General features: G+C 43.7%; 2 protein-coding genes across 4 annotated transcripts in view; one reads left to right on the forward strand and one right to left on the reverse strand.

The window, feature by feature from the left end:
* Positions 1-2004: 2004 nt before the first annotated feature.
* cldn2 (claudin 2) lies at positions 2005-7325 on the reverse strand. Of its 2 annotated transcripts, XR_012179984.1 has the most exons (3): positions 6824-7298; positions 3394-4581; positions 3111-3359 (listed from the first exon to the last, which is right to left on the reverse strand). XR_012179984.1 is itself a non-coding variant. In XM_073479277.1 (2 exons), exon 2 carries the CDS (start codon positions 4571-4573, stop codon positions 3755-3757), a length of 819 nt encoding a protein of 272 aa, XP_073335378.1. In that variant the 5' UTR covers positions 4574-4581; positions 6824-7325; the 3' UTR covers positions 2005-3754. The 2 variants fall into 2 exon arrangements, 1 of the variants encoding a protein (XP_073335378.1); XM_073479277.1 differs by having other exon boundaries at positions 2005-4581; positions 6824-7325.
* A 10660-nt stretch (positions 7326-17985) lies between these two features.
* clip2 (CAP-GLY domain containing linker protein 2) overlaps positions 17986-27423 on the forward strand; it is a 39310-nt gene continuing 29872 nt past the window's right edge. For both annotated transcript variants that reach the window (XM_073480036.1, XM_073480037.1), the window contains exons 1-2: positions 17986-18206; positions 26274-26779. In XM_073480036.1, coding sequence (XP_073336137.1) covers positions 18092-18206; positions 26274-26779 — 621 coding nt within the window. In that variant the 5' untranslated portion in view covers positions 17986-18091. The remainder of the gene's footprint in view (positions 18207-26273; positions 26780-27423) is intronic.

A 27423-nucleotide genomic window follows, 5' to 3' on the forward strand; every position in this document is an offset into this window, starting at 1 on the left:
TGAGGTGTTACTCTTCTGTTGGACACCAGGTGGAGCCGTTCAGTCATCACGAGCCAGAGATCATATTTTATTAATCTCTTTTCAGGGAAATTCAATTTAGTATTCAGATTACTTCTCTTCTAAAAGGAGACTCGCCCAAAAAAAACAGCATCCACATGTCAAATGAAGTTTGTTCACACACATAAAACCACATTAATGTCACTTTGTATTTCCTGTCCTCACACTGAGCTGCATTTTTAATTGTCCTGCAGGAAAATGTGAGCGCGCATGAACTTTCTTTGTGTTTCTACTCATTCTTACTTTGTTGCAGCGTCTGTTTACTTCAGTCGTTTACTTCAGAGTCAAGTCCACATATTCATACATTTAATTTACTAAATAACAGAAGATGACAGAGAGACAGGAGCTCGGACACATTAACTGAGAAGCTGATGTCAAAAGTTTTATTTTGAAGGACCAAACCTGAGGAAACTGATGTCCCACTGCAGAAACTTTTGATTTAAGTTGCATTTCTGTAACACTTGTGTCGACCTCTTCAACAAAACAAACAGAAGGTCGACAAACAAAAGAATCGTTCATCATTCATTTATTAGTGGCGTGTTTTTCGACCCTGGTCCTGTCACCTGTCCTGCATGTCGTAGAAGAGTCCCAGCACACCTGACTCAGGTGAATGGGTCGTTATCAGGAGCCTGATGATGAGCTGATTGTATTAGTGGAGTACTGGTGGCCTGATGCCCCTCACAGCACAGTACAGTACAGTACAGACCACTACACCATGTTCTCATGTTGCTTCTCATGTTTACTCACAAGGATTCATGTTTTCAGCTCCAGCTCGTCTGAAGTGTCTCGAGCTGCAGCAGTAACTTATGACTCACCATCACACCTGCTCCTGTCTTCAGCCGCAGAGCATGAAGCTGTGACCAACTTCTCTATTCTTAGATCATAAACTGGTTTCCTGCAGTCGACTTTTATTGTGCTGGTAAAACTTTCTGGACTTCTGTCGACCTGATTTTGTCCGAACTGAGACGTCACGTGTCTCTGCTGGTCGTACAGACCGGACCTGTGACAGACGGAGCTCAGGATCGTCCAATGTATGTTTTCAGATTGTGTTTGTCGTCTCAGTGTGTGTGTGTGTGTGTGTGTGTGTGTGTGTGTGTGTGTGCATGGTCCACTTATCTCTGGTGTTCTCTCGGTCAGATGTGTGTGTGTTGAACCAGTTCACTTCCTGCCCGGGTTCCCCTCACTGCTCGACTACCCGGGCCTGATGTCTGCTGTATTTCATTGTGAATTTCCAAACAGCACCAGAAGTTTCACGGGTTTTAAACAGCTGCACCCTGAACTCACACACGTGAATATAAAGGCCCGTGTGCTGCCTGCAGTGTCAAAGATCCGATCAGCACCGACAGTATTTTTATATCCTGAGAAGTTAAAGGTGTCAAAGTGCGCTCAGAGTTGTGTGACTGTAAACTGACCCAGTGAGCAGTTTTGGTCCGTGAGTCAAACTGTATCGATCGGACCGAAGCGGTTCTGTTTTGTTTGTTCAGGTTTGTTTGTCGACCTTCTGTTTGCCTTCAGTTCAGGGCTGCGATCTTTCCCTCGCTCTGCACTGACAACACATCCACAGAAACTCAGCTCGGTGTATTTATTAACAGCTGCTCATCAACGAGCCGCCGGGCTCCAGTTCGTCTGTTTCTAGACTGTGAAGGTGTTGAAGATGATCGTATACAGCGCAGATCTAAATAACTTCGTCTTGTCTCACCAACATCTGCAGTTTATGTATGTTTGAGCAGCTTGTTTCCTCTCGACAGTTTGAGGCTGACGTGTTTTGTTGGTTTCGATCTGACTGAATCTATTTTTATCAGTTTGTTGGTGTGAATTCGTCACAAATATAAAAACTGGGACACCGATTCTCTGATCCAGGCTTCACTTATATCTACTGTACAGACAGAAAGGATCACCGTGTCTGTGTGATATTAAAGAGTTTTAAAAGTCAGGAATTCAACAAAATGACAAAACGAAAAGTTTGCATTTTATTTCCAAATAAAAAATAAACTTGAAACTGTCACGAACGATCAGCTGAGGGAGGATGAAACAGAACGACCTGGAGATGAAGTCAGAGTTTTAAATGTCACGTGGTGAGAAAGGTTTCCAGTTGTTTGGTCCACAAAGTGAAACACAACGACTCACTGCGACGCAGCACAGATCCTCAGTCTGCTACAAAAAGTGAAACAAGTGAATCTTTACAGATAACGTATGTTCAGACACGCTGATCAAGACCTGCCAACTACAAACACCTTCCTGTCATTACATTTTACATTATGATAATAAGGCACAATATTAATTTATATGAAAAAACAGTTTTGAATACTTTTGTTTCTGAGCTTGTGTCATCAGGAGACATGTGGGAGGTCCAGTGGTCGTCTAACTGTCAGCAAAGAGACGGTACTGCGTCAGAGTCTCAGGTGATCCAGCAGAGTGACGGTTCGGTTCTGTAAGGTTCACAGACGCAGCAAATGGCTCGATACTGGACGGTCCAAACAAAAGACCCCAAGAATCAATAAGAATGTTACAAACAGCCCCCAGATTTAACTTTACATTTTAAGATAGTTGATGTCTGCATGGATCAAACATCAGAAACAATCGATGCTTTATGGAGAAAAAGAAGATGGCCGCTGACGTTAAAGGAGCAGGTCACCAGTCAGTCTCCCAAACATTTCTGGAGCTTCACAGTAAAACAGAGTTGCAGCGTTCTGCTAAACAGCTGAAGCAGCTGGAGAAAGAAAAAACATAAAATCCCCAAATCAATCTGAAAAGATGTTTTTTACCCTTTTTCAAGCTGAAATCTTCACAGTAGCTGCTCAGCTGAAGGTGTTAGTGTGTGGAGACATCTGATGTTTAAATCATCTCCAGCTGCTTCAGGTGTTCAGCAGAATGCTGCAACTCTGTTTTACTGTGAAGCTCCAGAAATGTTCTGTGGACTACGAGACTTCACCTGACTTTATATCATCAGGAGGAGATGATGACTGAGCCTGACTTTATATCATCAGGAGGAGATGATGGCTGAGCCTGACTTTATATCATCAGGAGGAGATGATGGCTGAGCCTGACTTTATATCATCAGGAGGAGATGATGGCTGAGTCTGACTTTATATCATCAGGAGGAGATGATGACTGAGCCTGACTTTATATCATCAGGAGGAGATGATGGCTGAGCCTGACTTTATATCATCAGGGGGAGATGATGACTGAGCCTGACTTTATATCATCAGGAGGAGATGATGGCTGAGCCTGACTTTATATCATCAGGAGGAGATGATGACTGAGCCTGACTTTATATCATCAGGAGGAGATGATGGCTGAGCCTGACTTTATATCATCAGGAGATGATGGCTGAGCCTGACTTTATATCATCAGGAGATGATGACTGGGTTTACAGTTTTGGGTGAACTGCTCCTTTAATCTTTGTCTGCACGCGTCTTTTTGACGAAACAGTCGAGTCGTTGTCCTGCTGGTGGTTTGTGTGACATCTTCTGCTTGTAAATGTTCAATCGTAAGAAAAGATAAAAACATCTGAAGAGAAAAAAACTGTCAAACAGTTTGTGGCAGTCTTATTGTGTCGGTTGTCATGGTAACTGTCCTCCAGCGTAAAGCCACTTTATTTAACGAAACTTTCCAGAAATCTTCAAAGTTGAGCGACAACATTCGATTGAATACACTGTTTAAATATATTGAATCAAACGATGGAGTGACAGCGACCTCAGACGTATCCTGTGATGTCATATCCTGCCGCAGTGGGCTTCTTGGCACCTTGAGCTCCAGGTGTACCCTGGGAGCTGCCGCTGGCACTGCGGACCAGCGTGGCCCCCCTGCTGGCTGCGTTGATGCCTCCAACCTGCAGGGTGGGGTTGCGGTAGGTCTGTGAGGTTGTCCGTACACCTGCGCCCAGCACGCCGCCTCCTACAGGATACGGATACCCTCCGCCGTGCCGTCTGCCGCGCCCGCCGTCCTGCTCGTCGCAGCACGACACACACAGCAACCCTCCTCCCAGCATGGAGATGAGCGCCGAGGCCAGACCGACGTACAAACACTCCCCCAGCTCGAACTTCATGCTGGAAGGTAAGTTTGGTCGGTAGAAGGTCTGGACCACCTCATGTGTGGTCCACGCCACAGGTATGAGTGCCAGGAAGCCCGCAGCGAGGAATAAACCTCCACCGGCTCCGGCCACACGACTCTTAACTGCACCTGAACCCTCCAAGCAGAGTGTGCACTGCATCCCCAGGACCGCCACGGCGATGGCGAGGATGGACAGCACGATGGAGATGACCATGAGGGCTCGAGAGGCCTGCAGGTCGGCGGGCAGGGCCAGCATGGAGTTGTAGGTCTCGCACTGGAAGGCCCCCGTGCTCTGGTAGACACACTCCATCCACAGGCCCCTCATGTTGGCCACCGCCGTCACGATGTTGGAGCCGATGTGTGCAGAAATCTGCCAGTACGGCAGCACCGTGGAGACCAGGGTACCCAGCAGGCCCAGCAGGCCCAGGAAGAAGCCCATCAGCTCCAGAGCTGCTGACGCCATGGCAACAACTGTGATGGAGGAGACCAAGAAGGAAACACAGTGACCCGTCAGACCTGCTCCGGTTAAACCCACAAATAATAATGTGTCTGTAGCAGGTGGGATGAATTCATGTCACACTGAAGGTTCTGTTCGTTACGGGTAATTAAACCCACATTTAATGGGCTATTCTGTCAATCCAGGGTATTTTTAACCATCACATGACCAACTCTGCAGTCATACCGTCTGGAGCTGTCGTCCTGGGAATATTAAAATCACTTTCCAGTTAAGTCCCTTCAGGTGACCTGACTGGTTCGATCGTGTACCTGAAAGATGGAGGCTGTTCCTGCCAGTTACATGAAGGCTGATCCACAGTTATTTAGAAAACTGTTGTAGATTAAAGTCAGCAAACCTGAACACGGTTAGTTAGCTACTCAACGCTAACTTCAACGATACCCAACGTTAGCTTTAACGCTAACCTGAAAAAATAAGTGTTTTTTGGCTTTGTTAACTTGCTAACAGTTTAGATAACAGCTGAACCTGAACAATTAAGTGACTGGTTATGGCTTTGTTAGCCTGCTAGCTAACTGTCAAGCAGTAAACCTTATCTTCAATGCTAACCTGAACAAGCAACCGGTGGCTTTGTTTGTATGTTAGATACATAAAGCAAACATAAAAGCTGGTTGGCTACCGAACAAACATTCATCATTACGGTAAAATTAGGATATTCAGGTACATTTTACTGATAGCTTAGCCTTCACCATCACATACAAACTGATTTTAGCTCCTTTCTACTGACATTTTATTAAGATGTGACTGCCAGCGTTACCTTTTTGTTGATACTTTTGAAGGTCTAGCCTTCTTAGGAAACTGTCAGAAGTTGTAGCTTCAGGTCAGTTAAGATGAACAAGGTTAGCTAATGCTAATCAGTGCTAACTGTAATGCTACCCTTAACTAGCAGCTGGTTTTTGGTTTTGTTAGCTTGCAGGCTAGCAAATGGTGGCTTTGTTTTGATGTTACACTGATTTATGCTAGTTAACAAGCTAACAAACATTTATCAATACAGTAAAATGACTTTTGGCACTTTCACTGACGACCTGTAGCTACTTTTAACAAGTGAAATCAGAGACAACTTGACTTCAGCTCCTTTTAGATAGGTTGAGCTCCCTGTAGGCCTGCTAGTATTTACATGAAGTTTGATTTAGATCCAGTGAGCAGGTACTGTGAAAGGGTTTCACCACTTTGTGTCTGTAAGATATCACGTTAAAGGACATTTTTTGAGTCTCATTCTCAACTCGTCAAAAACACTTTGGGATTATAGCACTGGTCGGCCGTCGTCCCAGAGTGTCAGCTGGTAAACGGAGAGCGTCGTTATTTGAAGAGGACCTGTAAGGTGGTATTATCAGTGTCCGGGCTCTGTGTTGTTTAACGTTGCAAAGTCCACCCGCCTGAGCCCACTGACCCAGTTAACGTTAGCATTAAGCTAAAACACCCCAACTACCTACTAGATGTCAGGCGAGACGCTTCTCATAAAGAGGAAAGTGAACAAATGAACATCAACACCTCATGAACAGTGACCTTAACTGTGGAAAACTGATTCACCGTTACAGCACAGAGGTCACAGACTGCAGGTTAACAGCACAGACTGTGTCCAGCACATCACTGATGGTTAGTTTAAGTTTTCTTCCTCTGACTCGGTGCAGGTTACATTTTAAATATTAGTATTTTCAAGATTGTTCCACAGTTTTATTAGCAGTGCAGCTGCAGCCTGTTTAAACTGTTAATGAGAGCTGTGTTAGTGAGAGCTGTGTTAGTGAGAGCTGTGTTAATGAGAGCTGTGTTAGTGAGAGCTGTGTTAGTGAGAGCTGTGTTAATGAGAGGCTATCATGTTGATTTAAAAACTCAAGTGCTAAAACAAACAAACATCATTTAATGCTGCTAACTGCAGAACAATCAGCAGAATAAATGTTAAATAAATGACACACGAAAAGATCTTGTTCTGTCACCACGAACACAACTGGGACGAGACCTGCCAGTGTGGAAACACAGTGTTGAACAGTGGTCACTGGCTTGGTAGCCTCCACCTCGTCAGTCAGCTACAAACTGAACACACCCAAATTTAATTCTGCCGACTCAGCTGCATCCATGAAGTATTCACATTATTGTGCCGACTGCTCGGACTCAAACACTCAAAACATCTTGTCACCTGAAAATACCATGTACCACACACACACACACACACACACACACACGCAGCCCACTTGCATGCATTACCTGAGCGTGCTGCAGGTTGAGGACGAGCCGGACGCTGGGCTGGTGGAGGACGTTGGTTTGCTGCAGGAGCTGGAGGTGCAGCTGGAGCAGAGGATGAGGATGAGGATGAGGAGGTGGAGGATGAAGACACTGAGGAGCCTGCAGTGTGTACAGATTGTGTTCAGCACTGTTGGACCTGCTGCTCCTCCAGGAGAAGTAATAATGCTTTTCTTTCTTCTTGCTGTATCAGACTCTGACTGCCTCCTCACACTTTGACATAGTCGCAGCTGTTGTGCTGCTGCTCTACTTGTAAATGGCACTCGCACTCTGCCGGCTGCATCGGACCGAGCGAGCGAGCCAGAAAACACTTTGAGAGGAAACACAGTCCTTTAAGTTTGATTTACTGCCTGCTGGAGGAGGCTGGCCAATTAAAACAGCAGTAAAGCAGGACAATAGACCCAGTTAGAGGCTGTGGTCCTGATCCATGTTGTCTCTGCCTGATGTTCTGCTGTCAGTGAGTGATCTCTGTCCTTCACCCAGACTTTCACCTCCTGTCATGTACACACACACACACACACATCATCACTGCCAGCAGGTTAATCATTGTCTCATCGGTCATTTCTCCAACACAGACGCTGCTCCATCCACAGCGGGTCGGTCCTGCAGAACAGAACATTCAGAGGACTCGTATGAATATTTCAGCACATCAGTGAGAAATGTTTAATTCAGCGAGCTTCACATCACTTTAGTGAAAAGAAAAGAACAGACATCCTTTCATGTTACGTCTCGTTTAGTCTGCAGGAATCCCAAAAAACTGCTGCCGAGCTTTTTTAATTTGAATTAAAATGAGCGGCTGAATAAAGCCGCCTGAGGCCAGACGGAGCTCACAGAGTCCTGCTTTATTGTTCTTATCTTCATTTACACTCATTTAACCAGGCTTTGGTTTCATTTTGTATCCTTCTTTATTCCTCTTTCTTATTTCTTTGTCAGTGACTCTGTTCTCTGATTCAGCAGGTGAGCTTCAGGTGACACAAACTGAATCGTCTGTAGTGTCGATGTTGTTGTTACAGTAACTGACTCATTAAACGCCAGAGGCTAACACTACACACGTTTAACACTTCAGCAAATGAAACAGGAGATTTTAATTCTTTTAAAGTGTGTTTTAGAGTAAGTAAGAAGTACTTTGTGTTTGCTGCTTCACACTGATTTCATGTTTGTTTACCTGAAATAGATCCAGAATAACGACGACTGATCAGCGATGACAGTAAATGAAATCGTGTAATGCAGACAGGAGTTTACAACTGCTGACAATCAGTGCGACACATTTCTGACAAGCCACAAAAAAACAAACATTTCTGATGATTCTACTTTAAAAATATTTGATTTTTCTTTCTCTTATCTGTCCTGCTGTATTTTCTGTATTTTATATGAATGTTATGATGTTTTAAAATGCGTCAGTCTTTTCTACAGCGTCAGTGGGGGAAATACAAAATCCCCATTTTTATTGTGAAATTAAAATATTGTATTTTTGCCTGAAAACAGTCAAATTTAAAGATGTTTAGAATTTAGATATATATATATGAGAATCAGCCTCTAAACCCACCACAGTTAACTTATATAACTGAATGTAAATTTCTCCTCAAGTTGTTAAAATAAATTCCTCCCTAAAAATAATAATGAGATGACGTCAGTGTCGTCAGGTAAACCAGCTGATCATTTTAACATTAGGCCAATAATTCAGGATTATTAAATATATCACACTTTTAATTAATATATTAAATAATAAACGGACATAAAATGAGCGTTCACAGCTGCTCTGAGGGTCGACTGTTTACACATCTTTATATTAAAGTGTTAGAATATTAAAGCAAGAAACAAATGAAGTGTGACATGAAATATGGAAAACAAAAATAATTGGAATAATAAGAAATAAGTTTAATAATATTTCTTTAGTAATTAATCATTTAAAGGCATAAGGAATTAAAACGGGCACATTTAATGGTCTTCATTATGTTTTGACTCTTTCATTAATCATATCAATTTATAAAAGCTAAATTATCAGTTTTTGTCATAACTGATTATAATTTAACAATTTAAATGTCTGTAACATTGTGGTGGCTCCATACAACAGTTTGTATTGTAAAAAAGTATATAAAGTGTGTTTAAGAGTTAGAAGGACTATTTTCCCTCGCAGGAGCTGAAGTTAAGTACAAATCACTGATTAATATGTTTGATTACATGAAATAAATCCAGAAATAAAACTTTTTTGAATGAATTAGTTTAGTTTTCTACCAGACTTATATAAAATAATGAAACACTGTGAATGTCTGAGTTATTCTGATGGCAGCTTCAGCCGCCGCACACAAACAGTTTCAATCATAACAGTCTGAATTTACTGCTCAGTTAAGCTGACGCTGAAGTTGGCCGCCTCTCCAACGTCCTCATCCATCAGCTGTTTGCTCGCCGTCCATTTAAAGATTGCTGCTGCTGAGAGCCACGACAACATCCAATCACAACATCCGATCACAACAACAGATCACAACAACAGATCACAACATCCGATCACAACAACAGATCACAACAACAGATCACACCATCCGATCACAACAACAGATCACAACAACAGATCACAACATCCGATCACAACAACATCCAATCACACCATCCGATCACAACAACAGATCACGACAACAGATCACAACATCTGATCACAACAACAGATCACGACAACAGATCACAACAACAGATCATAACATCCGATCACGACAACATCCAATCACACCATCTGATCACAACAACATCCAATCACACCATCCGATCACAACAACAGATCACGACAACAGATCACGACATCCGATCACAACAACAGATCACGACAACAGATCACAACAACAGATCACACCATCCGATCACAACAACAGATCACAACAACAGATCACACCATCCGATCACACCATCCAATCACACCATCCGATCACAACAACAGATCACGACAACAGATCACAACAACAGATCACGACAACAGATCACAACATCCGATCACGACAACATCCAATCACACCATCCGATCACAACAACAGATCACAACAACAGATCCTACAACAGATCCTACATACCACGGCGGCGTGTCTCCAGATGACAGATACAGACTCATGTCTCCCTCCTCAGTCAGTCAGTCAGTCCATCAGTCGGTCAGTCAGTCGGTCAGTCGGTGTCACCTGAGCTGTTTGCAGGCTCCATCAGTGTCTGTATCAGTGTCGGTGGTTACAGTGATCCAGTTTGCAGCTGATCCCGTCCTGAAGCCGCAGCCTTTAGTTTCTAATCCCTCACATAGCAGCAGCATCATAATGGGATTAGCTTGTAATCCAGTCACTTCCCGTACATGAAGTGGACAGAGAGGGCAACGTCCACACAGTCCCAAACACTGAGCCTCTATTATAAATCACAGAGGGGCTTTATGGACCCGCTGCATATTAATGAGGCAGCCCAGGAGCTTTGTTCCACTCTGAGACGGACTGCTGGTCAGTCAGTGCGAGTGAATGAGAGGAACACACAATGTAATCATCCAACATCCTCAACATCAAAAATGGTGCAACTAAAGTGTGTGTACACGTGAACATCACACGTCTGTGTCATCGTTAAACATGTCGCTCCAGAACCAGGAGCACTGACCCGGTGCTGTAACAGGGGCCACTCTTCTGGGAAGGCTTACTACAAGATTTAGGAAGTTAGCTGCTGGGATTTGCTCCCATTCAGTCACAAGAGCATTAGTGAGGTCACCGACCGTGTTGGGCGATGAAATTCAGTCAGGTCGGCTCATCCAAAAGGTGTTGAGGTCCAGCCGAGGTCAGGACCGTGTGGGCCAATCAGGTTCCTCTACAGCAAACTGGGAAACAACATAAACACAACTGAGATAAACTACAGCAGGAACTAAAGTTCACGTACTTTCAGCCACAAGTGTTCAAACTACAGTCCAGCATCAGTAATCTGCGTCAGGTGAACGACTTCTAAATCCTCTTGTTGTTTCAGAAACAGAAACAGCTCGAGTCAGAGCAGAGAAGCACACAGACAGAAACACAACGTGTTCAGCTGTCTTTATTTATCTTGTAAATATGTTTTGTCTTTTTTTGCAACGTATGTTTATTAGATACAAAGTTTCCAGTAAACATTCTGTATGTTACATTATATATATACAGTCTATACAGGAGACACAGAGACACCTGAGGACGGACACGTCTCTGTGTCTCAGGTGCATACATGCAGAATGTTACCTGAGAAATATACTGCGCGTATTAATCCTCCTGATGTTGCAGATTACTGCGGATCAATAACACAAAGTCACAGAGGATAACTCCAAAGTATTAATTACTATAATTACTTTCATGTCCACAGACTCCATCTACAGGTGTGCCTCCATCTACAGGTGTGTCTGACTCTCAGGTAAGACAAGCTAGAACCGAGCATCTCTCTGTAAATTGGGCATTTTGTAGTCTCAGTATGAAAGAGATGTTTTCCATTCAGTGGATTTGATTATTGATTGGCAGCTGTCACTCTTCAGTGTTGTTGTACATATACTTCTATAATCTGATGTTTCTCCAGTCAACACACCGAGTATGACTGATATTAGAGCTCGAGTGAGCTGGGAAACATTATCGACTGCTTCACATCTTCCACTCATTCAGCTGTTGCCTGGGATTGATTGTGGATCAGGTGTTATATACGTATATTTAAGGTTTGACACCTGCAGCTGGAGGATCAGGGTGCAGTTTGTGTCTCGTGTCACTAGATGGTGATAATGAGAGTTTCTCCAGTGAGATGTTTTCAGATGAACCTTCATGTGATTTTACCTGATGGATGAACACAGCAGAGCTTAAAGGACACAGATAAACACAATATACAGGAGTTGTTGCTGTTATAATCGCTCAGCCCACTTATTTTACGTCCATGTCATGTGACTGTAGCTCTGCACTCAGATCAGCTTTGAGACTGATGAATGAAACCAGCATCACTCAGTTCAACAAGGTGACAAGTTTAGATTTCTTTCATTTGTGCTATTTTCAGGTGTGAACAGCAGGAAATGTGAAGGCTTCAGGGGACCGGTTCTGTTTCTCATCTGTTCATATGAAAATAGACATTTTGATAATTATGTTTAAAGGTGTTAAAAACAGTAGCATCAATAAGAAACAGTCTGCTCTCTGGACATTGAAGCTTCCTCCGCTCTCTGAACCGTAAACTTGTTTCTGGACTCAGCTCTTCAGTCATCCACATCAGCTTCAGGTGTGAACTGCAACCTGCACACCACCTGGCTTCATTACTCTCCTCAGCTTCAGGTGTGATCACAGTCAGGTGAACTGCACAGTCTCACAGAAACAGCTGTATTTGACTCCTTTACAGAGCGTTGGCGACATCTAGTGGTCGAGATGAAAGACTGCACTGTTGAATAAATACAATCCAGCTGATGTTCAAAATGTGTTGCTGGTTATTTCATCAACGAAACAACTGATGCTGAGCTGAACGATGCTCCAACACTGCTGCTCATTCTTTATTGGTTATTATACTTTTATAATCTGGTCCAGGTTCACACCACCTTCTCTTCTGTAGCTTTTAATGAAGTCCTGCTAAGTGTCAGCTTCATGTTGTTGGATGTACAACAGAGTGAAACACCTGGTTGAATGAGGCGCAACTCTTTTATTTGAATGTTGGTACAGCATTTGTTGTCACTAGAAATATTAATGTAGGGAGACATTTCGGCATTGATTATGAGTCGATGGGTCACGTGACCTAGAAGCTGTTGAAGAAAAACTGATGACTTTACATCAAACCTAGTTGGAAAAAATATGATTTTTCATTAAAATAGGGATAAAAATTATGACAAAGTCTAAAATATTAATTAAAAGATTAAAAACCAGTAAAATCAAATATAAAGAAGTTTGTCTCATTCGACCAGTATCTGGAGTTTCGGGTTCTGGCAGGTGGATTATTTTCGGTAAACTCATTTAATCCAGAAGCTGCTGTTCAATACAAGTACAAATATCATTTTGGGCTGATTGTTGATAATCAGAAAATGCTAAATACTGACTCCCTCTAGTACACAGTACACACACAGTTTTCATCTGAACATTTGTGTTGTGAAAAGTACACAAAAGTCATACTTGAGCAAAAGTAAAGATATGTTAAAATATTACTTTCATAAAAGTAAAAGTCATCAGCAAGAGTAGCACTTGAGTTAAAGTCTTTAAGTATCTGGCAGTAAATGTACTCAAGTATCAAAAGTACTAATACAAGTCGATTATACATATATTTACTATGTAAGTACAGACTGGATGCTTTGGGGTGACAGATTATCGTCCTTGTCGATTATTGGATTTGATATTCAGCATTTTTTCGATTATTCTATTATTCTTCTGTGTTTTTTCAACTGTTGATAAAATAGAAGAAGTTAAAAACACCTCTGCATGTAATCTGCACACAGTTAGTCAGTAAAGTTACCACATAAATGTATTTAGTGAGTAAAAAGTTCAATATTTAAAATGTGGTGGAAGTAGAAAGTAGAAAAAGTGCCTCAAAACTGTACACAGGTACAGTACACAGGTACAGTACTTGAGTAAATGTACTTAGTTACATTTCATCACTGTGTATAATTTACTTTTACTTGCACTTTTATAATATTTATACTGTTGTATGAATACTTTTGATACTTAAGTACATGTAATATCAGGTACTTACTGTACGCGACTTTCACTTTCTTTACTTTTACTCGTGTGACTTTGGGTACTTTTTAAAAACTGTATGAGAGTTGTAGCTTTTTACAAAACTGTGTCTCCCCGAACACCTGAACCCCGACACCAGCTGACCCAGGTCCAGGTCCAGGTCCAGGTCCGGGTCCAGGTCCAGGTCCAGGTCCAGGTCCAGGCCCAGGTCCAGGTCCAGGTCCAGGTCCAGGTCCTGGTCCAGGCCCAGGTCCAGGTCCAGGTCCAGGTCCAGGTCCAGGTCCAGGTCCAGGAGGAGCTGCTGTTCTGAGGCAGGTGACGTCACACATCAGGTGCGCGTGCGCAGTGCGTCCTGCAGCAGCAGAGGTCTCTATTTCGCGGCACAGCTGTCAAACCGGGACACGCCCAGAAGCACACCAGCTGACCAATCACAGCGTTCCCCGGTGTCGACTTCCGGCTCCACTGACCAATCCGGACGTTTTAAAAGCCGAACGGATCCATTGAACGGGTCTGGCTCCGCCCACATCATGAGAGGAACATGAGAATGGATCTCCCACGCGGGGCTGTGGGGTCACGTGCTGACCACTGAGCATAAACTGCAGACTGCCCCTTTAACTGTGTCACATATCGATATGATTGACAGCTCGGGTCGGCCTGAAGCGAGCCGAACCGAACCAGTGTTCGGGCTCAGAGAACATTAAACCAAACTTCATTTGGAATTTTATCTTTTTAATGTTTCCTTACTTATTGGCGAAAGTACATTGTAGTTTTATGTGATTTAAAATGTTATTGTGAAACATTATAAACCACTTTTCAGTTCGGCGTACGCATAATATTTAAACACACTGTATTTGTGTAATTTTTTTGCATTTTATAATCAGGACACCAGATGTTTTCCAGGTGAAGATGCACCATTGAAGGCGTGTGTAAAACACAGGGGTCCGCGTCATTAATCGGGCTTCTTATTGCTAAAAAAAATATTTTGTGGATTTTATTGAAGCCGAAGTAAAAAGTAGCACCGCTGATACTAAACGGTACTGAGTCATGATTTATGAGTCATGTATTTTAACCGATGAGCAGTGACCGGGTTAAATTCCCATGCTTTTAAACGGAGCTCGTCACTGCGATGAGCCAGACTGTCGCTGACTCCCATCAGACCCCAGGAGGCTCCGCTTCCCAGCCCCTTTGTTCAGTCTGGCCGGTGGGTTGAGTCAGAGGGAGGCTGTGCTAACCCGACAGACCCACACCACCACACCACCACAGCGACAGCAGCGAGGCGAGGCCGAGCACAACAGCTGAGGTCCTGCGGGAGTCCGAACCGAGCCTGCTCAACCAGAACCAGACACAGAAAAGTTGCTTTTCAGTGCTGCTGATGCTGCGGCTCGTCTCGGAAACCCGTCCGGACGTGCGTGTGCCAGAGTTCGGCCGCTGAGACAGCGATCCACGTCGATGGTGTCGGCTGTGTGGTAGCTCCTTTAGCTCTCCGCCTGCAGACCGACGCCAGCCCCGCCGGCGAGCCGCTGGCTGTGTGCGGGCTGTGTGCGGGCTGTGTGCGGGCTGCAGCCTCCTGATCCACGCCGACGCTCAGCTCCTGCTCAGCATCCATATTTGCATCCAGGGAGTGGCAGCCGCTCGCCCCCGTCTGCTGGCGAGGAGACCCGGAGTCGGCCGGCTGTCGGACAGAGCCTCGGACCTCTCGTTTCACGCAGAAAGGTGAGTATGTTCTGGTGTTGATATGCTTTTGTGTGTTTTGCGCCGGGCGGGACCGCGGCTGAGACTGGAGGGCAGGCTGGAGCACGTTGCCGCAGTCGCTACAACAATGGACCACACTGGCGTTGTGTTGCATTTTGTGGAGGTGCGCAGCATCCTCGCGCCGCTGCGCCCTGTTTTCACCGGGATCAGGTGGAAATGGACCCAGGTGCACGTGAAGCAGAGCTGAGGACGGATGGAGGCTCGGCAGCCAGCAGGCCCGGTTCTGACTGGAGTCACACAGAAAGCATCCTCTCGACAGGGTGGCTCTGACATGAAGATGCTCATGTCTTCATGATGTAATTGAGGTTTAACATGATGTAAGATGATGAAGCTGCTCACACACACACACACACACAGTCCAGTGTGTGTGTGTGTGCAGGTGTGTGTGTGTGCTGTGGCTCTAACAGCATTATATCTTCATGATGGCTTTTGGGCCATGATTTGTAGGCCATGCTCCACTTGGGCACCGGCCTACATCAGCTCAGCCATCTATTACTCTGCTCAGTCTGATAAGTTGAATGAAGCAGGATAAATATATGAAGCAACGAGGCGTTATTGATAATAATAATAATAATAATAATAATAATAATAATAATAATGATAATACATTAGCTGTGACTGAGCATCACTGTAATAACAGGCTTGTTGTAGTAATTACAGATGTTCCAGATGTTTCCCAGGTGTTACCAGGGTTAATATAACGAGGAAAAAGACACTGCTACACTTAAAAAAGGTCAGATTTGTTCTTACAACAGTGTTTCTGCCTTGCTCAGGGGCACTGCAGCCACTGATGGAATGTAACTGATACATTTAATCAAGTATTGTGCTTCAGTGTGATACTGAGGCTGAGTTTTCTCTTTATATGTCCACTCCACTACATTTGTCTGACAGCTTTAGTTTTAGTTTTATTTGTGTTTCCATTTCCTGCTTCACTTCCACTCCTCTACAGTTACTCGACAGCTTTAGTTACTAGTTACTTTGCAGATTACCTGCTGCATCACAGCCAAAGCCGTGTATTTTTTAAACATATTTATTTTATCAGCGATTGGTTAAAAATAACACTGATTCTGTGTTCGCTATACAAATAAAGATTGTTTGATTGATTGAATGATAATCAGAAAAATGTTGAATATTGTGTCTGATAATGGATCAATAATCAATCGTCCCACGGTATAAAATATATGCATGCATGTAAATATATCTATAATTGACTTTGACTTGTATTCTTATAAGTTTTTTGCCACAACATGACTTTTGATACTTCGGTACATTGGATGTTTATTGTTTATTTGACAGGGACGGTGCACGGCTTCTTCGCTGTACCAGCGTTAGCTTTAAGCTAACGAACATCTGTATTCTCTGGGCAGGAGACAGAGACAACATCTGTTACAAGACAGTTCACATTCACTGAAAACAACTTCAGCAACTCCAACAACAGCAGCGAGAGCTGAAATCATTAAAACACAACAACAACGACCAGTTCAGAGATGAAGTGTTTACGTGTGGTGGGATCATGACGAGCCTGATCTGAGCCAGATGATTTCATCTTGAATTTAGATCAGTGGAGCTGCAGGACTCTCTCAGACACTGAGGTGACTTCGGGTCACTCTCACTTTAACTAAAGTAACATTACGACACCTTATCTTCACTTTTACTCCAGTGTGACTCCAGAGGACGACAGCAGTGGTGCAGTTCTGGTATTACAGTTTAGGAATCGAGCCGTCGTCTAATAATCTTCTGTGTTTGCTGTAACCAGCAGCCAAAAATACAGACGTGAACAGACGTGAAATAAGTGTGTATTTCTCCTGTAAGTGTTCATAGTGGAGTCTCCTACATTACTGGTGCCTACTGGGAATATAATGTGGGAGTATTTCAGCTTCCTGAATGTAAATGAATCCCAACAGGCCTGTAATTATCTGCTTCTTGTCTTTATGGTTGAGAGTAAAACAGAAGGACCAGAAATATAAATGGAAACCAAATACTATTAAATCATATCAGAGGCCTGAAGTTTCTGTGTAAGTCCGTTCCCCGAATGTTTCTGTTACTTGAACCTCTTGTCACGTTTATGAGCAACCGAACCATGAAGAGAAACCTTCATGACCCTCCAGATTTAGTGACTCCTCAGCTGATCGTCTGGTGAACTATGAATCCTCAAGTATTCACAAAATATAAAACATAGTTGGAGATTCAAAGTCATGGAAAGATTGGAAATTGCATAATATTTCAGGATTATTTTCATTGCCAGTTACTTTCTTGATTAATCGATTAGTGTCAGTGTTTCATCCTCAAATGTCTTGTTGTTGTTTTTTTGTCCACAACCCAAAAATATTCAGTTTACTGTCACAGAGGAGCAAAGAAACCAGAACATATTCACATGTAAGAATCTGATAACTTTGACTTTTTTGTCTTAAAATGATGCTTAATAATAGTCGACAAGCAATCGATCAGTTGATCGGTTGTTGCAGCTCTGCAGATGTTTGAAATCCGTCACGTTGTTCTGCTGCAGGCTGAACGAACAGACTCAGATTTTATTCACGCTGTGTTTGTCCTGTGGAAATCAGTTGTTCTCCTCCAGAGTCTGGTCTCTCTGTAAACATCTGGAGCTTAAATGACACGTGCATCTTTCCAGATCAGCCCTCATTCTGCCTCTTCACCTGTTATTTCTGTAATTGTTCCCATATTTACGACCACTTCTTCCCTCCTGCTCCCTCCAACAGCTAAACATGGAGAGCGACAGCCACCACTCCCACATCTAGTGCCTGATCCAGAAGCCTTCATCGCCCGGGGAGGAGCTCTCAGGTCCCTGCCGTCTCCCTGCTACTGTAGAATGAACATGCTGAAGTCCAGCGGACTGAAGATCCCTGGCCGGGGGCCCAAACATTCCAGCCCAGTGGGAAGGACCTCCGCGGGGGGATCGTCCAGCCCCGTCGTCCCTAAAGACAGTGAGTTACTTCCTGCTTCTGACCCCGTGGAAAAATAAGAGGAATGTCTTCTTTCTCATCAGCGGAAGTGGCTGAGAGCATTTATTTGTGTTAATGACTCAGGAGAACAGCTGGAGTAGATTACATACACACTCAGGCTGGGAAGTGTTTTCTTTAACTTAATCTAACTCTATTTACTCTTCAGCAGTCTCCATCCAACATAATGTATATTTATACAGGACACAACAACAGTCATCATGTTTCAGCCGCAGAGACGCTCGGTTTATGTTTTTACATTCTCTGTGGTTTGATGCAGTCGTTTTCTTGTGTCGGGATCTCTCAAAGCTGCACTAATAGTTCTTTATAGTAAACACTGAATTAATGTGACGTTTGAAAGAGTATCGGTGATAAATTGACACTATATTATCACATGACTCTGCAGTTTCTCTGTTTTAGTTTTTTACTGCTGATTTGACTGAAACCCTGCTGTATGTTACGAGTCCGGCACTGAGAACGGACGGACGAAGTGAGAATCCAGCTGGTGAACAAAGTGGAGCATTTAAGATGAGATGAGATGAGATAATCCTTCATTGATCCCCAGACCAGAGGGTCAGCCGAAGGACAGTCAAAGTACAGATGAATAGAGAAAGTTAGAGAGAATAATTAAATCTGTATAAGATAAGAATATACTAGAAGACCCAGAAGTCCCTTTGCCACCGAAATACACCTGGGTTTTTCATCAGGATCCATTATTCCCTGAGAAATTAATGAAAAATGTGAAAAAGGCTTTACGATGTTAAAGACAGAGAGAATCTGGATCTGTCCCTTTATCCACATCTGCACCAAAAGTTCATGTGATCTATTCTGGACTGAGACTCATCCTCCATCCAAGTCTGGTTGAAATCCATCCTGTAGTTTTTGTGTAATGAAGTAGAAACTGTAGAAGATCAATAAGTCACACAAAAATCCAAAAATGAGCTGGTAAGGATCCAGATGTTTCCTTCAGGAGCTGTCAGAAACCAAACCAGAGCTAAAGCAGAGTGAATATGTGTCAGGAGGTCAGAAACACGACTCAGAGTGAAGATCGTGCTGCTTTGTGTCTGCTGGATGTGGAAATAATCAGCTGCTTTCTAACATGTTCAGCATATTAGTATTATAAGATGATAATGTATCAGTGTTGTGTTTACAGCTTGTTGCTGCTTGACACAAATTCAGAATTGATTTACTGTAAAGCAGATTGATTATTTTCAGATCAGGGATGCACAATCATGTCAGCACGACATCGACATCAGCTGATGTTGTTTTAAGACTTTCAAATCAAATATCTGCATAAACATTTCTTCCGATACGACCAGTTAGATGACACGGACCACTGACTGAGTAGTTCTCTCATTTCATGGGCCATCACAATAAGAGTAGGCGTAATAATGATGATGTCGATGCATTAATGTAAAGATATACGTTCATGTGTTGGTATCAGCATCTGCAACCGGCCAAAATGATATCAGCGTATAGGATTTCATCAAATCCAATATCATGCATCCATGATTCAGACAGAAGTTCAGTGTAAAACTGAAGGAGGTGCAAAGAAAACTCAAATTAAAATGTGAAGTATGAGGGGCAGATTTTTACAGTATTATCTTCAGTTTGCAGGAAACACAACACAGTGTTTACATAATTAAGATGATCATATCTGGTACTATATATTTTCTTTCTGTCAACAAGTCAAAACTAATAAATTGATGGTAAAAAGAAGTATTGTTGTATAGTCTGATATCTTCCTGCTATCTTCTGCAATAGAGCCTCATTGTTGTTCACAAACTCTTAAAGGACCATCAGAGAGCCGGACTGTGTTCCTGTTTCTTCAGGAAACTCATAAAGTCTGGAGAAATGATGCACTGCTGGTTTTTGGGGCTCTTAATGTGATTTGTTGACAGTAAAAAAAATACAGAATATTTCCAGAAATCTAAAAGGAAAAAGTTGAACTGAGAACACGTAACTGTGACCGTACAGCTACTGGAAAACGGACGACTGAAACCAAAATTAGACATGTCTGAAAATCTAAATTACAGCTTCTGCCTGCAAAAAGTAATCACAGCTGTTCTGACTGTTTATCCTCCTCAGCTTCAGCTCACATGACGACAGCTTCACACGCACGTTAGTTCTGTTTCTGCTAAATTACAGCTCGCAGCGAACACAACCGAAGGACAGGCCGGTCGTACGCTGCCGTCTCATTAGCGTCAGTAAGTGTGAGGCCTTTATCAGACAGATACGAGGGTTCACGGTTCATGTTGACGGAGGAATTCCACGAGAGCCAGCGAGAGAAAACACAGAGCTGTGGTTATATGTGCCCCCGACACAGGAAGTGTTTCCTGACACAGTTTGTGTTTACTCCAGTGCAGCGACAGAGATGCTGTCTCATAACATGTTAAAGGTTTTCTCTTCAAACTGGCTGCAAATGACTTCCAAAATACTCCAGTGCAGGAACACTCCTCCTAGAGGCTGTGAATGTGAGATTAAAGATTAAAGACTTTAATATTCGTCTTTTGTTTCTGCCTCCAAGAAATGACAAAACATCTGACATATTAAAATCAGAGCTGCAGTCATTAGAAGAAACTATTTTTGATAGTCAGCTGATGTTTCAAGTCATTTTTCAAGCAAAAAATATCAAATATTTTCTGGTTCCAGCTTCTTAAATGTGAGAGTTTGCAGTAAATATAAAGTCTTTGGGTTTTTGGCTGTTGGACAAAAGAAGGAATTAGAAGTCGTCACTTTGGTCTCTGGGAAATCCTGATGTCAATTTTCACAATCGGATGAATCCATAGTGAGAGTAAGGGTCGGTCCAGCCTCAGCTGAGCCGTGTCATTACTCTGAGGAGTGACATGATAATTACATATCTGTGAGCTCTGTTTATGTGCTGAGAGTCTGAGGAGCTTTTAAACGTTCTGACTCATCTCTGAAGATAATAACGTTTTGTTTTCGTTGGTGTTTTGAACAAAAATGTCTTTTTTTCATCCATCTGAAGTTTCATGTTGGGCCTGGAGGTGATGTGTGTTTCTCTGTGGTGTTGAAGGCAGCAGAGCTCAGATTGTCTCTGAAATCATCCTGAACTCGTCCATTACCGGCTCAAAAAGTTAATCCCTCCGCGCTGCACGCAGGCTCGTCAGCTGTTAGGTAGCTGCTGAGCGCGTGTGACGTCTGAACTCTGTCCTGTGGTTCAAACACTTTGTTTCTGTCAGACGTGACTCGTCAGTTCGCTCACATCCTGTCGATGCACAGAAGAAAACACAGTCATGATCGTCACAGCTTTCATTCTCTAACGATGCTGTTTCTGCTCATCACGACGCAGATAATATTTCATTCACGACTGACGACAGTGTGTGTGGAGGGACCTTCAATTTTAATTCTCACTGGTCACGTTGTAACCCATCAGCAGCGTGTTGCTGTTTCTTAAGGATGGGATTATAGTGGAAATGAATCATTCACCTTTTTGCCAGCGATGCCCTGGAGCCCCTGAACCCACTTTGAGAGCAGCTGGTATGAAACTCGCTCTCTTGTTCTCTTTAGATAAGAAGATTGACACCACTCTCATGTGTGCACAGTAAACATAATGCTGGAGCCAACAGCTGGTTAGCTTAGCTTAGCATAGAGACTGTAAACAGGGAGAAACTGCTAGATGTTACCATTAAAATCAACGGTGCCTTAAAAACCCTTGGAAGTTTGTGAATTTGAGGGGAGATGAAGATAAACAGAGACGGGTCTTGAATTTGCTTGTGAAAGTGTTTGAATTTATACATTTTGTGCAGGAACAAAGTTTACGGTTCTTTTGATATTAACTTGTACTTCAGGTGCGTATGTGGGCTGCCTCCTGCTGCCTGCGTGTGTGTCTCCTGCTGCCTGCGTGTGTGTCTCCTGCAGAGTCGTTGTTGAGCGTGCCACTTGCCTTGAGAAAATGTTCACGGGCGTGCACGAGTGACTGAAGTCGATTGAGGCAGGTGACAGCAAACAAGCGAGAAAGCTAAGCTAACTTTAGGGCCTGCTGCCTCACTAATTAACCTCAGTCTGTGTCTCACACTTTGCCATTTTGGGTCCTTGAATATTGGGCCTGGAAAGTCCTTGAAAATTCCATGCAACACCTCGATCACATATGAGCCTCTTTATAGGAGCCAGACTGCCATGACTCACGTTATGTTCAGTGGCATTACCCTTATTGATCCAAGTTAGCTATGAAACAGTGGTAAGAGATTGTTGTGACAACACTGAGGCCTCAGTGAGCTGACGGAGGGATTACTCGTCTTAACTCTGACCCGGCCTCCTGCTCCAGATCTCAGCCCTCTGGTTGTTTGATGCTTTAAGCTGTGGAGGTTTGAGAAGGGGCCTCTGTGTCGGAGTTGGCAGAGTTTAGTGAATCTAAAGAAGAAGTCTGTAGCCAGTGAGTGGATGGAGGGAGGTACATCAGCTTCCTCCTCGCTGCTTTTGATGTGAAAATAACAGAGCGGTGCCGCCCTTCAGGACGCCACGTCTCCTGTGACCTCCGAACAAAGTTTCTCTGCAGAAATATCTCAGTCACAGTCGGTGTTGTTGCCTTTTTGGAGACAGAAATCTTGAACCATTTGTTTGAGTCTCCACACGGGACACACCTTCACCTCCTGCACCTCTAATGCAGATCTCTGTAAAGCCCGGTATTCTGGCCAATGCCGATAGCAGTGTAATGGAGCAAAATAATAACAAGATGTTATTTCATATGTAAAAACATTTTTTACAATAATCCCTCAAAACAGGTCAAACACCTGTGAAAGCTGTAATGTGAATGTTAAAGAAGGTAAATCACGGCTCAGAGCTCACCTGTAAAGTGATGAACATTAAAATCAGGTTTGTTTTGATCTCGCTTCATCAGCCACTACAAGGTTTGTGCAGGGGCTGGAAATCCTTGAAAATGCTTGAATTTTAGTGTAACTAAAGGTTTGAAAAGTGCTTGGAGTTGGGACATGTTATTTCTTATTTTATATATGAATTAAACTTGTCACTCTTCTGTATAAGTATAATTTACTACAGCTGAAAGGTGCTGGAAAAATGCTTTTTATGCCTTGAAAGTGCTTGAGAAGTGCTTGAATTTGATTGTGTGAAACGTGGAGGGACCCTGCAGTAAAACGCTTCAGCTCTCCGTCTTCTGGACTCTGAAACCATGTGAGTCCACGTGAGCCTCAGATCTCCTGAAACTTTGTATTTGGTTGATTTGGCTTCATGATGCAAACACATTAAAAAATAAATAAATGCTTCTGCTTCAAACAAAAACAAAAGTTTGACCTCCAGATGATGAACTCGTCCTTTAAAGAAATAAAAACGGCACCAAAAACCTCAAAGAAAAGATCTTAAAAGTCGGTCCTGATACTTCTGTTGTTTGTCCCTGAATGTGTAAAATGATATAACCTTAAAACACAGAACATTTAAAGGCAACGAATTCATGAAAAAGTCCAAAACATTGAGGCTCAACCCGGTCCATCTGTTAGAGTCCGTGCACAGCTGTCAGCAACACAATGTCAGCGCCGACTCACCGGGTTTACATCAAAAAGAGCAAGTTAGAGGAAGATGAGAGCCTTTGTACAAATGATCATAAATACGCAGTTAAAGAGGCCAAAGAAAGAGGTGTGTGTGTGTGTGTGTGTGTGTGTGTGTGTGGGTGTGTGTGTGTGTGTGTGTGTGTGTGGGGAGATGGGGGGATAATTGGGGGGAGGAGGAGGAGGGGCGGGAGGAAGCTGTGGAGGTTTCATTGTGCCGAGCTGATGAATAGCTGGATTCAGATGGTGGTGGGAGGTGGCCAAGCACAATAGTGAAAGTAAGGACTGTGTTTCCAGTCTTCCTTCTGCCGAGGATCCTTTTACCCTCGCTCTGCTGTTGCCTCAGCAACCCAAATCATGGGTTAGCTCAGGTTTTAAACGCTGCCCTGCACGGGTCTGCTGGCCCGGATCACATGTTGAGTTGGTTGATCTGATGTGTTCCTCGCAAAAAAATAATTATAGGTCTTCAGCCCTCAGTGAGGACAGAGCTGAACTGCTTTAAATACAATAAAACAGAAGATTATCTCTGAAGGTCTTTACTGGAAGCAACTGTGAAACTGAAAACAGATTTCTCAGATAAAGAAGAAGAAGTGTGCATGTGTGGACACTGTGGACGCTCGGACGGCACTTTGTAGTAAACAACTGTTTGCAAATTTGGACCATAAAGACCTGAAGTGTAGCAGGAAGCACAGCCTGGTGAGGGAGGGGTTTTGGACATTTTCATGTAGTAACATAGGTCATACTGATTAAAAATAAAACCATCTGCAGAGCTTAGAAAGGTGCAGAATTAAAGTCCCTCCTCTCCTTAAAAACATGATGATGACTGTGAATCAGTCATTTCAAAATGTCTGTCGGGTCTCACGTGATCGTTTTGTTGCTTCAGCCTCTAACAACGTTTGTCAGCCAATAGAAAACAGCGCTGGAGCCACGTGGTGTCTGTGTCTCTTGGTTGTTGACAGTTTGTGGCATCCAGCATACTGTACTGTTAGCTAGTTAGCGTTAGCGACATTAGCTAGGGCACACACTGGCGACCTCTTGAGGGGCAGATGATCAGGTTAACAGCGGTGTTGTGGTGTGATACGGTGGAAGGAGGAGATGAAATGACACATTAAGAGGTTTTCATGTGATCAATAACGACTTTGAAGCTTTAACTGCCATTGAACTGTGACAGTAATGGTTGCCGCTAGCAACAGATCAACCAACGGAAACCAACTGCAGGTGGCAGAATATGTTGATAAGTCGTGATAGTTTCTACGGCGACGTGTGTGAAATGTAGTAGTTGTAGTTGTCTGGTCAAATTAAAGTGCCGGGGCGATACAACATGTTACCTGTGTCCAGTGTTTGTCTACAGCGCTGGATTAATAAGAAACAGTGAGTCACAGTCAGACAGCAGCTCAGAAGAGACCTAAAATAATAAAACCTAAATCAAACTGAATGCTGACGTTTCTCAGGTGCGTGCCCATCTCTGCTGCTCTGGACAGAGCTGGTGGTCCAGCTGTGCTTCCAGCTGCAGTGAACAGTAATATGGGTCAAACACAGAGTGAGTTATGGCTGACGCTGATGCTGTTTGACAGTTGACCCCGGGCGACACTCATCTGACACATCGCTGATTAATGAAGGGCGTGAGCGCTCCCACGTTATGATGGTCGATATGTGTTAGTTTATACGTGAAGAACAAACTTTCGTCTGATCACACAAACATAAATGGACTCAGTATTTCAAGTGTCGCCTGAAAGCCTGCAGTATGTTTCAGCTGGTCCCCAGAATAAACCACCAGAAGCAGCACATTCCTCCAAACCTTCAACCATCATCAAGTTAAAGCGTCTTTGAAGTCACAGCGTTTGTATTTGTGCAGAATGTGTCTCACATCTCAACATATGGCAGCAATTGAGGCATAAAGTCCAACCAGAGGGGCCCACAGAGCCCCGGGCCCTCTGTCAGGGTGTCGGGGAGACAGCCCTGGCACCAACACACACACACACACACACACTCACACACACACACACACACAGATAAACACAGACTTTTACTGGCAGTGCGGTGCAGCAGACCGCGTGCTAATGGTGCCCTGCTCAGTTTACAGGCTGCTGTGGAAAAAACCAGGGGTCCAGCTCATCTATGTGTCAAACAGGCGATATCACGGCGCTGCATGGCCCGGTTAATCACCGGCACATCACAGATACCGTCTCTCTGACCCACTTTTCAGGAGGAATTAGAGTAACGCCTAATCTTGCACAAACTGCACTGTTGTGCTGCCACACAGGCAGTTTTTTTTTACACCAGTATGACGCGGTGAACGGGATGAATGGTGTGAAGCGATTCTGCTGGACTGTGAATGAGGATGTTCTCACAATGTATGCAGTGTTTCCAACATGACCCTCCAGTGAGGAGCCGACACAGTCTCATGACAATAACAAGTATTGATCATCACGCACGTTTTACAGCATCAGTCTTCATGTTCCTTGCTGGTGTTAGTTTGTCTCTGCAACATGATAAATAATAATCTGTATAATGTTTTTCTGTCCTGCAGACATCCCACTGAAGCCCACCACTCCAACTAAAATCTCTGAAGAGGGCGACGATGTTTTGGGGGACTACACAGTCGGTGAACACGTCTGGGTCAACGGCGTCAAACCAGGAGTTATCGCCTACCTGGGGGAGACCCAGTTCGCCCCGGGACAGTGGGCAGGCGTGATTCTGAACGACCTAGTTGGAAAAAACGATGGGTCGGTGGGCGGAGTGCGCTACTTTGAGTGCCAGCCCCTGCAGGGCATCTTCACGAGACCCTCGAAGCTCACCCGACAGCCGGTGGGAGAGGGAAGCGACAGCCTCTCCACTGACTCGGTCTCTGCTCACAATCAGACCCAGCAGGGCGGCAGCGGCGCCCCCTCTGGCCAGAGGGTGGTGGTGACGCTCAGAGAGGGCCTGCTCAACAGCGCAGTGAAAACAGGAAACGAGTCGGGGTCCAACATGTCTGACAGCGGGTCGGTTAAGAAAGGAGGGGACAAGGATCTAAGAGTTGGAGATCGAGTTCTGGTGAGTAGTTCTGGTGGGGTTCCCTCCAGTGAAGGAGTCCACAGAAAATATAAATCCAGACAAGAAAAGTCTGGAAAGCTTAAAATATCTTAAAATATCTCAAACAGATCAAAGGAATGTCAAAGAATTGACTTAATATTACCTGAAGGATGAAAGATGGTCGTCTTCTCCAGCAGCTTTAATCACAGCGACTCTCCATCATCCACCATCACTATAAGATACATGTTGTGTCTGTTCCTCAGTCAGATGATCAGTCTGGTGTGGATTCAACACAACACAGATAAACTAGGTCAGACAAACACGTCATTTAACTTCCTCATTTCATCAGCTGTGATTAATATTTCGATGTAAAAATGTAATCTGATAGATTTTATGACAATTTCAAACAAATGTATACAAGTGAACATGAGGAACTTTTTATCTGCGTATTGTAAACACCGTCAGAACCTCCACAGCCACCAGGAGGCCGGTCCACACTGTTCAGCGCTGCTCTGCGCTGCAGCACCTTCAGTGCTGTTGTTGCCATGGCAGCTGCATCACTACTCTCCCTCTGTAATCAATGAACCTGGATACACCCGGTGTGAGAGCAGTGAGACAGATCTGCTCTGCCAGCGTACGAACAGGCCAGCCTTCTAGTTTTGTAT

This window comes from Pagrus major, chromosome 13 (assembly GCF_040436345.1).
Source record: "Pagrus major chromosome 13, Pma_NU_1.0".
NCBI classification, from domain to species: Eukaryota; Metazoa; Chordata; class Actinopteri; order Spariformes; family Sparidae; genus Pagrus; species Pagrus major.

Excerpts from the sequence above, each read along its gene's own strand:
- cldn2 (XM_073479277.1), bottom strand. The coding sequence starts at position 4,573 with ATGGCGTCAGCAGCTCTGGAGCTGATGGGCTTCTTCCTGGGCCTGCTG.